Source organism: Engystomops pustulosus, chromosome 2 (genome assembly GCF_040894005.1).
Source record: "Engystomops pustulosus chromosome 2, aEngPut4.maternal, whole genome shotgun sequence".
NCBI lineage: Eukaryota > Metazoa > Chordata > Amphibia > Anura > Leptodactylidae > Engystomops > Engystomops pustulosus.
The window spans coordinates 210,773,790-210,786,802 of NC_092412.1; the positions used below are offsets into that span (position 1 = coordinate 210,773,790).

Sequence of the window (13,013 nt, forward strand, 5' to 3'; positions counted from 1 at the left end):
AAACCACTACAACTGTGTTTCTAAAAGAGTAACCACCTTCCAGTTCATGTTTCTCTCACTACCGATTGTGGTTGGATCATCTGGAAAATCAACTTTGAAGTGAGATGTAAGATGTTTGTATACAGTCATAGAGGCAGAGAGCTCAGCACTGAAGTCACCTTCTCCTTAGCTCAGAACTTGTGATGTCAATCAAATTCTGAAGCAGGGAGAGCTTGAGTCTCCACCTCCAGGACTTCATACAACCAATTTTCATCTCACTTCAAAGTAGATTTACTGTATGATGCCACCACACTGGTAGTACTGTATTTACCAATCCTATGGAAATCTAGTTATCCATGATTTGATGTGCTCTTACACTACAGTTATTAATTCCAGAGATCTTTTCTCAGAAGAACATATTCAAGCCTCTGTTCTGGGCTAAAATGTTCAGTATGCATCTTACTCACTGCTGGAGGATGTGCACAGTGTTTGCTAAAGAGAGGTGACCCCTAGCTTGTAATTTCAGAGGTCCTGTCTGAGACTACAACTAAATGACATTTGCGACAGAGATTATCATGATTGACAAAGAGAAAACTTGGAGGAAATGATGTGTGACAGCTGAGCCATATAGACCATTCTCTGCACACAGCCTCTCCTTCACAAGCGAGCAGATATTATCACACAACTTTATTCACTTCTTGGCTCCAGCTTCTAGCCATGATCTGTTCCACATCGAGAAACTTGAAAAGGTATGTGTTGTATCATTGGCATCAAGTATACACCATCCAAAAGGCAAGGTGAGGACTTTACTGAAAGGGTGCGATCCCACGTACCACTAGCGCTGTGTTTTAAAAAATTGTTTTAATGCAAGACACTGGGTTCTGGTTACTGATCGCATTTAGCCTGAGGACCATCCACATACGCTAGCGATGCGTTTCTAAATGCAGTGATAGCGGTACATGTGACTGCACCCTAAGGCCCCATGCACACTGACGTATGTTCCAGGCGGGCATACGTCAGCTGCAATGGAGAGGAGGAGGGGTGACCTCCCCTCTCCATAGAGATCCACAGCGCAAAGCCCATAACACAGAGCGGTACAGCGCCACACACTTGTGCGGCTATTGCCGTCTATGGGGACACATGTACAGAACATTATTGGGGAATATAAGTCATCTATGATATTGAAAGTTGCTGTCACTACCATCGAAAAAGAATCAATATTGTGTGACACAGTAGAAATATCAATTTGCCCTCTTCATGAAACAAACGGCAGAATGATGTTGGTGCTAAATATGTATTTATGAGGTGTGCTGGTGCTACAAATGAATAAATGGGGGGTTCATGGTGCTAAAAATGGATAAATAGAGGTTGCTGGTGCTCCATGTAAATAGGGAGCTACTGGTGCTGAATTTGAATAGATGATGGAGTGCTGGGGAGCAACTCTGTAGTCCTCATACATCTTAAAGGAAAGATACCATCAAAATCAAGCATGATAAACTAGGGACACTTACTCAAAGATCCAAGCACCAGGGCTGTGGAAATATTTTTATATTTGTTATCCATGGTCTCCTTCTTTCTAAAATAAAGTATTTAAAATTATGCTAAAGAGCCAGAAGGGCTACCCAAGCCCCTCTGCACTCTGGCTTTACAAACTGCTGTTACAATGTGCAGCAGGGTATCTCAGTGTCACCCCCCCCCCCTGCACTGCCCACTGTGGGAGGGGGAAATACTCATTTACACTAACAGCCTGTGTAGCTACAACACAGAGGGGCTAGGGTAGACTTCTCAAAGACTTCATAAAAAGGGCTATTTCCATCTCAGTCACAGCTAACATTGTGCTGACACATGTGTTTGCTAACATTATGTTAATGTATGTGTTAACCTATAGTTAACGCTTGTGTTTTGTAAAACAATGTTGACAAGAGTGGTGTAATTAGGTAAATCTCCTGTTATCAGCTGTTCTGATGCATTGGAAAACACATGTGCAGCTTCCCTGCCAAAGCATGGGCAGACTGGTAGTTGTGAATAGCACCCTCTTCAGGTAAGGAGCTGTTAGGGGGAGTCATGAACCCACTAGGAAGTTTCTAGAATCTGAGTATTGTGTAAATGCATCTGTAGGTACTGCCTAGCAAGGCAACAGTCAATTTGTGTATGTAATTATCCAATGATCTGTCTGTTATGAAAACTGGAGTGTGATTGGAGAGGTGCTACCACCTGACCCAGGGGAGTATATAAACCTCTGCTGGTTGAGAGCACATGGTCTCTGTGAGGAGCCATTGTGAGCAGTACACCTTCAGTGCTCCCACAGCCAGCAATCCCAGAAACCACTAGTGCCTCAGGCCTACTGCCTTGCACACAGGGCAAGTCTGGAGACTTAAGCCCAGAACTGCAGCTTTCCCCACTTGGACTCCGTTCCATCTGAACCAGCCCAGCCTGCATATACTATCAGGCTGTGAGCACCTTTCCTGCGGACCAACTCTCCATGACCACTCGGGCATAGAGAATCTGCTGTTGACTCTTTATGGCCGTTGCCTGTTGTTAAATAAAGAACAGTAAGCACAATGTTGCCTCTGTCTGATCCCTGGATACGGCTGCTTACCACCACGGGCTTTCCCATCTATTACCCCGGGACTCGGCCTACGGACACCTCAGGGAATGCCCCAGGGAGAGCCAGTACATCAGCCTCTCCCTCTATTTTTCTTGCACGCACACCACCTGCTGAAGACCTGCCAGCCATTCGGTCCCCATACCAAGCAGCATGACCACAGCATGCCCAAGACCACGCTAGCCAGCCACTCCGGTATTCTGGGCCCCGGCTGCCTCCCGGCCCCCATGAAGGGCTAGGCCCCAAGGGGGATGTTGCATATGCGTTAACACAAACATGTGACATGTGGATGCAGCCTAAGGGCGCTTTCACACGATGTGTCGCGTTTTTGATGCGTTTTGGACGCATTCCAAAGGCTTCAGCCCTGATCACATGCTAAGGTTACATTGCGTTTTAGCAGATGCAGTGTAAACACAATATAACATTAACATGTGATCAAGACTGAAGCCTTTGGAATGCGTAAAAACCACATCACAATACACGATGCAACGCATCGCGTGAAAGCACCCTAACTCAGAAGGCTAAGTAGCTTGCACTGCTATGCTGTTTGCTAACCTCTCATCTAAGGCAACTAAAGCTGGTTGCCCATAAGCGAGTCTGGTCCAACAAACTCCACTCTTTTCACTTTCAAGATTTACTGGATTGAACTTAGAATCACGGAACTGAACAGACATGCTGAGTTCAGGTCAGTGATTCTACGTTCAATTGGAGAAATTCTCAAACATGTGCATGTTTTTTAGATTTAACCTGCTTGAGGGAAACATGCTTAAATAGGAAAAACCCTTTTAGGCTAGGGGCACAAGTATGAAAAACACTGCTGAATCTCTGTGAGCACGTCTTCCACTGCAAAGGTCAGAATTCATGGGCAAAACATTTATCTGTAAAAAAAAACGCAACGGCCCAAAATTTGCCTGGATCTTATATGCCGTTTGGACACAGTTTTAGCAACACTTTAACCAAATGTGGGAAATCCCCATAACCAGTATTATATGAGGGACTGTGCTATGGATGGTGCAGAAATCAATAGGTGTCAGACATAGTGAACTTCAATCTGCAAATGTGATTCAGATGTAATAAGCAATCATTCCACAGGATGAGGATCAATCTTTCCAATGGCATTAAGTAAGAGACAACATTCTGCCAACTAAATGACTGAAACAGAGTCAGGCATTGAAAATCCTGTCCACACCTCAGATCTAGATCTGATCTATGGAAAAACAAGCTTTATGAATCACTGGGCTTATAGGAGACACTTCATGGAAAGCATAAAGAAAAGCCAATGTGTAGGACATCATGCACACAGCATTCAGTGTTTGTAACATTGAATTGTCGCAGAATATTCTTGCAGTGGGTGGGATAGGACAATACACTGTTTCCACCACTGTTATACCAGTATATTCCCTTTTTCCTATCTGACGGATGATGGATTGTGACAGCCTGTGTGTGCAATGCATAATTCTATTGCTATATGATCAGGGAGCAAATGTATATACTTTTAAATATTTGAAAAAAAATAGTTTACCTTTTCTTTCTGTGTGTGTTCTACGGAAGGGGTAACATTTGAATTCTATTAAATTTTTTTTTACATTTGTTCTTTTTAAGAGTTTTTAAGGGCCCCTGAAAACTCACACAATATACGGTACTATAATTCTCCTGTATTGTCAATGTACCGCTTGCCTGTTATACCCTGCCAGAGACAGGACATTTGAAGGACAAGCTTGGGGTATCTGAGAGACTCCTAGCCCCCTCCCCTCATTGGTGTCTCCCTTCTGAGTAGGGCCGGTCAGATCCAGTAGCTCTGGCAGTGCTGGATTATTGATGAACTATCCTTAAAGGGGTTGTCTACAGGTTGAAAAACTTGTCTTCTTTCTTCCAGAAACAGCTCCTCCCAGGACCATGGGTAGTGTGTGATATTGCAACTAACCTCACAAGGTGGTGAGGCATTCACAGTGGAGGGAATTCATAAAGATGTTTGTAGGCCAATCCTAAAGTTCCCCCGCCTGCTATATATTAAGAGGTTCCAAACTCTTAGTAAATGTGGGAGCAAACTCCACCAGTTTGAACCTGTAGACCAGGCCAGGTTGGGTGTTCACGCCCCTGCCCACCCTCCACCGGCTCTCCGGGTCACAAAAATTACCAAGACATCCATAGCTGTAGCCATAGAAAAAAATATGATTGTGTGCAGGAGGCCTAAAATTGATGACTCCCAATCCCAAAATGCCCCACATCTATCTCTTCACCTTGAAACACTATATTTATCCCAATGCAATGATGTTACATAGAGAGATGGAGAAGGTGATAAGTAATAAAGGCATAAGATCTACTATTACTAGTTGTGCTGTTTTCATTCTGAGGCTCTTGTACATCTCTGAATACAAGTAAGAATAAATCTCCCCGCCACAGTTGCCAGGGATCATACCGGAGATATAGTGTTGACATGTGGTGGGTATCTGTCAGCCACCTGGTACCAGCTATCAAGCTCTGCGCCTGGCAATGAAGAGAGAAGAGTCTGCCAGTTATGTCCTGGTTCTTAGATAACAGGACTATCTCCTTGTCACTGTCACGCTAAGTGCACACCTGTTTCTTTGCCCTTGAAAATGTTAAATATGCATTATTTTTCTAAATGGATTATCAGCTACCTGCAGCGGATTGCTGCACCCCAGGGTAACATTCTGCATGTGCAAAATAATCCAGAAGGAAAAGATACATCCTCTTCTATATATCAGGAAAATATGAACATATAACACAAACCTGTATGTTTTCTTTTGTTTTTTTAATAAAAGTGAATATGTATTTACATTGTTATATACCGTATTTTCCTGAATATAAAATGTCTTTCAAATCCCCAAACTTATTTTTTAAGTTGGGGGTCGTCTTACAACACGTGAGGGACCACTTCATGTTCCAGCATCCTCCCCCCCCCCCTTTTTCCAATGATCTTTTTTGTTTTTTGCTCGGGGCTCCATGGCCCCACTCACCCCGGCCATCCTGAGGAGACCTGGGACCCAGTGGCTCATCCGAGCTCCGGTTCACGGCCTCGGTATGTGCCTGCTCCCAGCTGGTAAGGCCCAGCAGAGGCAGGCCGCTGAGCTCTGATGGTGACCTGGCTCACAGGATTCATTGTAGACCGGACACCGGTGTTCATACACAGGATCTTTATATGTGCAAGCCCGGACCTGACTTCGCCGACAGGGATGACTTTCCTGCTGTGCCGCTATGCACCTTCCACTGCATTTTTTTCCATTACACACCTTGGAAAACGTATTTGCTTATTTCCCAGAATTCCATAGTGGAATTACCGGTTTAACTGTGAATACTGGGAACTAGCGGGAAGCGAGATGCATATCAACTCACCTTCCCCCCAACATATTTTAAGTGGCATTGGCTTCCACAGGACAAAACGTATATTACAGTGCATTAGACTCTCACCTTCGCCATTCAAAATAGAGCTGAGAACATAACTTTGTTTGGGAACCCAGAAATCCTAAATCTAATACAACTGGAAGCCATTATCCCGTGTCATAAATCTCTTACATTGAAGTATTTATGATAGTAAAACCGCCAGATACTTAAGGAGATCAAAGTGTTGTAAAGAGGTTTGTGTGCCAGCCTGGTTTATTGGCCCAGTTGCAATTGAAACTACATATTTTTCCTCTGTACATCTCAAACCTTGTATGGACTCATATCCTGGCTCCATATTTTTTTAATACCAGAGCAGTGATTTTATTGGAGTTACTAATTTTCCAGATTTTTCTAAAAAAAGTGACTGTAATAACTCACATTTAGTTCTTACTACTGTTCCTCAGCTCTTGGGACAAATTTAAGTTCACTCTTTATATTCTGTATTTCTGATAGGTTGAAAGCGGGTCCTGGAAGTTTTACAGCCCCGGGGAGTTGCTTCTTCTCTTCACTTGAGACAACGTCTGGGTTACTCTAGAGGTAAGAGATGAAAGACAAGATATATTATTACAGCTTTGCATGTTTGGTCAAACTTGTCCCCTCCTGTTACATTTAAAGTACTGGCACTGGCCGAAATAGTCTATGGAGCTGACATAAAGCCAAGCCCGGTGATTAGCTGTTCCCATCAGTACTCAGCACAGTGACATGCAGGACGTCATGCTTCTGGTCGTGGTCATGTGTTAGAACACTAACCATAATCTCCAGCCAGTGGATAGATAAAGGGAACATGTCTCCAGCTTTTATCCTGCCAAACTAACAGCTCCCAACTAAAGACATAACCTAAAGATCCAATTCCTAATTATGTATTTAAAGGAGTTGTCCGATTGTTTTTAAAATTTAGGAGATGACCTAGGGAGGGATTTTAAAAAACAAACCTGTGCTCACCTCCTCTGTCGCTCCCGGTGTCCCGCGCTGTTAGCTTGCCGGTCCGTGCCCCTGTAAACAAACAGTAGCACGGACTGGCAAGACAACAGCCAATTGTTGAGTTTGGCTTCTGGTCGACTGAGGTGACCGTCCACACCCACCCGTCCCCATATCCCAATGTCTTTTTTTTTTTTTTTTAAATCAGGTAAGGTTTATTAACATCACATATTCCTCATACATGTATTATACATTACATACATGTCTAAAAACACATTTTAGGAGCAATACTGAACACATTTATATACAGAACAACCCTATTCTAGTGAAGTATTTCTGTACTGAGCGTGGTTCTACTTCTGTATTTCTCTACAGATATTGCCTCTTGTGCTATATTTCTTTACTAAGCTCAGTTCTGGCATTGTAATACTGTTCAGAGTTTGGTTCTAGTGCTGTATCTCTGTACTCAACTTCGTTCTAGTGCTGTATTTATCTACTGAGATAGGTTCAATTGCTGTATTTCTGTTCAGAGTTTGGTTCTAGTGCTGTATCTCTGTACTCAACTTCGTTCTAGTGCTGTATTTATCTACTGAGATTGGTTATCTTTATTGAGCTAGGTTCAATTGCTGTATTTCTGTTCAGAGTTTGGTTCTATTGGTGTATTTCTGTATTGAGATATGTTAATAATTAATGAAAGACGTATATTATAATTTGGAGTTCTTTGAATACAGAAGTAGATGTGGCATAACTATATGCGGGTGTAGAGGTAGGGGGTCACGCCTAGTTCCTAGTGATTTAGAGGGTCTGAAAGACTAGATAAGACAACATTTATACTATTATTAGGGCTGCAGAGCAAATCATAAATATATCAACTTCTAAAATGTGAAAATCTTGAACCTCCTCATCATTCTTGTGCAGATAGCTGAGCCTGTCTCTAGGCCAGGTAAAATCCTCGAGAATGAAGAGAATTCTGGGTTGTACTTGTTTAAAATGCTAGTTCAAGCACCATTAAAAATGAATAATGTCTTGCCAGCCATGTCAGCTGGCTGAACGTTTACCGAGCAGCACTTCATTACACAAATACTTGATGCATTATTTATCCAGCCATTTTCTGCCTCCTATGTATATTTCACTGTGCGCCAGTCCTCTGTCAAGGCCGCAGAACATTTGTTTCTTTTATTTTACTAGTTCAGCTTTAGGCTTTATTGCATAATTCTGTATTTCCCAATAACTATAAAGGTTACACTGGTTCTACGATAATAATGGTCACAGGGTGTGTGTCCTGGACCCTATTACCTCTAATATTCACTGAATTATTTATAAATGACTTGGTGTTACTGGCTATTTTATATAATAATGCTTATTATAGTTATTCTGTATTTCCTGTACAGTGATTTACAATTGCAGAAAATAATACATGTGTTCTACTGATTTGGCACGGTGGACCAGTCATTTGTATCTACAGTAGGGAAATGAAAATGATGCTGTAGGCAGGGCCGGCGCTATGGGTAGGCAAAGGTGGCAATTGCCCAGGGCCCCATGAAAGGGGAGAATCTCTTCTTTCAAATGAATATTGAATTGTGTTTCTAGGTGCCATGGATCCAGAGATTTAAAGTGAGAATATCAGGTGCCATTTTTATATATAAAAATCACTCCCAACGGCAGTTCAACAGTTATTATCTCCATTTTCCTAAAACTTAGAAACAGAAATAGATTCATATAAAAGAGGAGACTCTCTTCTTTCATAGGAAAAAAGAAGTGAGGTTCTATGTGTCACAGAGCCAGAGATACAGCCCCCTGAAGTGTGCCCCCCCCATCCAGATTCTTAGCCATCAGGCTGCAGGGGGCATTTGCTGGACACAGGAGCTGCTGCACCTCACAGATAATGGAAATATTCACTTTATATGTTACTACATTTTGAGAAGGGATAATATCAACTAATGTTCATGTTTTTAACCCTTCTCTGTGCAGAACTATCTAAGAACACACTTTCTCTCTTATTCCCTTTTATTTTGTGATAGTTTTTTGTTGTTGGGAAAATTGACTGATACAATGAACATTCAAACCCAGAACATGTCCATAAAGTTATATGTAACACCAAAAACACCCACATGTTCTGGAATAAAGTTTTTATTTCACACCATCCTCCAATATTTACACCTATGTTATGAGGTTCTCACTCTCATTCTTATGATCCGCGGAGGGTTCTGTTATTGTGCAGCTAATACAATGGCGCACATCTAAACATGACTTTATTATCTCATTAGCTTGGTTTATGGATATATAGTTATTTATTTGGGTGACCATTGTGTAAGGAACATACAATGATAGATTTGTGTGAATTTTCTAGTTGAAAAGAAGATATCTAGTTATTACAGTGTTAGTGATATTATGATGATTTATTTATGTGAACATATCAATATGGGACATTTGTGAACTCTACACATGTCCATCTATTACATTCAGGAGATGTGAAGGTAAATAGTTTCTGTTTGGAGCACATTTTTTTCCATCAAAGTCAAAATTTAAGTATTTTTTTGTAAAATGTTTCATTTTGAATCAAAGTTGCATGAAGGCGCCTATGTCTATAAACTCTTTGATGCTATTTTGAAAATGGGGCAAGTGTCTGCTTTCAAAAAATATTGGTCCCTCTTCCCAATGGGCCTCACAAGTCTAATCAGCCTACCAGTAATTTTTTGGAGTTTGGGAGGAAACCGGAGGACCCCGGAGGAAACCCACGCAGACACAGAGAGAACATACAAACTCTTTGCAGATGTTGACCAGCGCTGCAAGGCTGTAGGGCTAACCACTGAGCCGCCGTGCTGCCCATCAATCTCCCTATCAGCTATCTATCTCCTATAAAATTCTCCAAAATTACAGTTTGTTGTACCATACTAAAGGGAGCCTCTTGTTGACTGTGACTGGTCATAAAATAGTTTTATTTTGGGGCCCCACTTTTAGTTTTGCCCAGGGCCCCACTTTGTCTAGAACCGGCCCTGGTAGTGTTTAACATCCATGCTGAAAATTGGTGTTAAGAAACATTATTTTTAATTGTCAAGTTCTGTCTTGTAGAACTCCTGATGCTGCTCCCCATCTTGCTTCAAATGGTGCTGTCTGAGGCAAGAGGCTCAACTTGCCTCATAGCTGGTGCACACTTACAATGAGATGTAATGTTTGATCAGTTCTTTCACAAAAGTCATGGCAAAGTATACATGGTCACAAAGAGAGATGAGTAAATCGTAATAATCTAATTTATCAAACGGTTCAACTCGGGTCCAAATCAAACTGGTCCATACCAATGTTGCTTTAATTGTCCTGGAAATTGGTATAAAATACCCTCTAGTCCTCTAAGACTAGATTTTATAGTTCCTTAATCATTTCGTAAATTATTTTACAAATTTAAAAATTTCACTTTTTACCTAAAAGGATGTGGTGCAAATGCACAGTGACCAAAACCCAAAACAAATCGTAAAAGATTCAGATTCGATTCGTTGATTAAAACAACCACTTTCATATGGTTTTCCCAAAGTCTAAGTAGATAGGTCAACAGCTTGCTTGGCCCAATAATAGGGTGTCTACAGATATTTTAGCCTGGCCTCACCAGATTGTGGTAATTTGCTGGCTGGATCAGTACGAGCCATCTGAAGCAATAGCTAGAAGCGATGCAGCTAAGGGGGCATTGTAAGGTAAGAATGAATGTGGAGATTGATAGACAGTCATTCGACAGAATCTACTTAGTGACCTAGTTTATAAAGGCCTTGGCGGGTATCAAAGAGAATTTATGTTTATCATATACTTTCTATAATCTAGAAATGTAGTTCTCTATTTTCCAGTTTGTACATGAAGCACAAAATGTTCGGAGTGGGCGAAGCATACAACACTATAAAAAAGCCTGTGTAGTCTCGCTAAGCAAACAAACTATCTCCTCCTTTCAAGACATGCATCAAGTGTTTGTCAGGCTGCTTGTACATCCCAGCTGAAGATAGATCTGACAACCTTAAAGATATATTTGACAGAGTTATATTGCATCTGAGAGTTTGTGCTCCTAGAGGGTACGTCTGACAGTAAGTAAGATATATCTGTCAAATCTGTTCGCCAATGCTGCGAAAAGTGAGTCAGGGAAATTCTAAAACTCGGTAAGGCTCAGCGTATTTAAAACAACAGATGTATAATAACACTGCCTATAAAAGCAAGGAATACCACTGTGTGGTACTACATGTCTATACCCAGCACTTGTATTACGGTATATCTAATTTACTGCATTCATCGGTACTACGACGGATTGGGGAAGGGACTGAATTGCCATGTTTTTTAACAACTGTATGACTTTTACAGGTGAAACACATGGAAACCCGGTGTCCAATATTACAGTAAAACACATGTATGTTTCAAAAGCATATCAAAAATACATAACCTTAACACAAATGTACAAGTAACACATGGAGGTGATTTGTTCTATGTTTCACATCAGTGTCTGTAAGCCCAAACCAAAAGAATCCTCCAATGAAAGTGTTTCTTTAAAGGATGCAACCCAATTGTCCTTTCTGATTTTCATCCCTAACATTTTTTTTACATAGTTGCATAAGTACTAGTGGCACCATTTAAAGGGAATATGTCAGCTATTTTGACCAAACAAATCTGCATACAGTGTTAGGCCCCTTTCACACACGTAGTGTGGGAACGTATATTGGGCCGCAAATATACATCCCCATAGATGGGGGTCATACCGTTAAAGGGGAAAATATAGATCATGCTCTATCTTTCCTCGTGTTAACAGACATGGGGCACCGTTTCCTATGGAGAGGGGAGGTGTGAGAAGCACTTACCTCTCCTCTGCAGCGTGCTGCCGTATACTCGCCCAGCTACGGCCAGGTGAGCATGTGTGTGTAAATGTAGCCTAAGATAAGCTCTGGAGATATGTGTAGCCATATATTTGTGTGTGAGCAGCAGGACTGTGTAAAAAATGCATTAGTATTCCAGGATTGTAGTTGGGTGTGGCGCTCTCTGGTGCACTGGTTTGTAAGAACTCTTCAATGCACAACCACTCCCATTGCTATGAGTCACTCCTGTAGCAGAGTTTGAGTACTACAAAAGTTACTCATGGTAGAGGAGCTGTGCTGTGATCAGTGAAGAGATCTCCCACACCACTGTTCCAAGTCCAGCTACAATCCTGGTATACAAATGCATTTTTTGCACAGTCCTGCTAAGCACACACAAAGGTATGGTTACACAGATCTCCAGTATTGCTACCTAATATGGTCAAAACTGCAGGTAGTCTCCCTTTATTATTTTCAGAGCAAAGTACTGGGAAGCAGGAAAAACACTGTGATTAAATTGACTAAAAAAGGCTTGTTTTTACGGCTTTCACTGAGAAGTCAAAGTGATACTTGCACTTTTTTCTTTGGGTCTATAGGAACATGGAGATTATACATTTATCCAGCTTTAAGTTTAAAAAATGGAAATGTTTGGAAAAGATAATCTGTATCACCATATTCTGATAACTTTATTTATATTGATACCATTCAAGGAACTGTTCAACCTTTAATCACTTCCTGTCATGACACCCAATCACCAATGCCCAATGACATTGTGGGGAGCACTCTGCCACCATTTAAAGGACATCTACTGTCAGATTACCTGATGGTAGATGACTATTACGTACCTCTCCGTCCTGTCCCATGTGTCCCAAGCTTCATTTCTTATATCTTTCCTTTTTTGTCTGTAAAAAAATATTTTTATACGAAATGTAAATTAGCCTGCGGTGCTCTGCAGAGCACCATCAGGCTCCACCGTAATATAACGCCAGTCGGGTCCTGAAAGCCGGTGTCATCATTTGCTCTCTTTTCAAATCTTACCGGCTCTGACACGACTGGCATGGCCCCGGGGCGGGCATAAATTATATTACAGCTGTAGCATGTAAAAGGTTTACACGCAGGATCACTGCTGTTTGTTAGCAGCAGGTGTCTGCTGTGTAATACACAAGCCCTGTATGGAGAAGACTCTTCTTCCTAAATTCTTCCCTCACTCTATGATCTTTGCATACATGTCACAGAAGCATGGCACTGCAACTAGCTAAAAGTTTTATTCACAGCCATAATATTCATCACTT

The 13,013-nt window shown here is 41.5% G+C and overlaps 1 protein-coding gene across 1 annotated transcript in view; it reads right to left on the bottom strand.

Moving 5' to 3' along the window:
* Window positions 1-13,013, bottom strand: part of SMPX (small muscle protein X-linked) — a 63,494-nt gene that overhangs the window by 4,024 nt on the left and 46,457 nt on the right. The window contains exon 5 of the mRNA XM_072137984.1: window positions 6,365-6,517. Within this exon, the coding sequence (XP_071994085.1) occupies window positions 6,377-6,517 (141 nt within the window). The 3' untranslated portion in view covers window positions 6,365-6,376. The remainder of the gene's footprint in view (window positions 1-6,364; window positions 6,518-13,013) is intronic.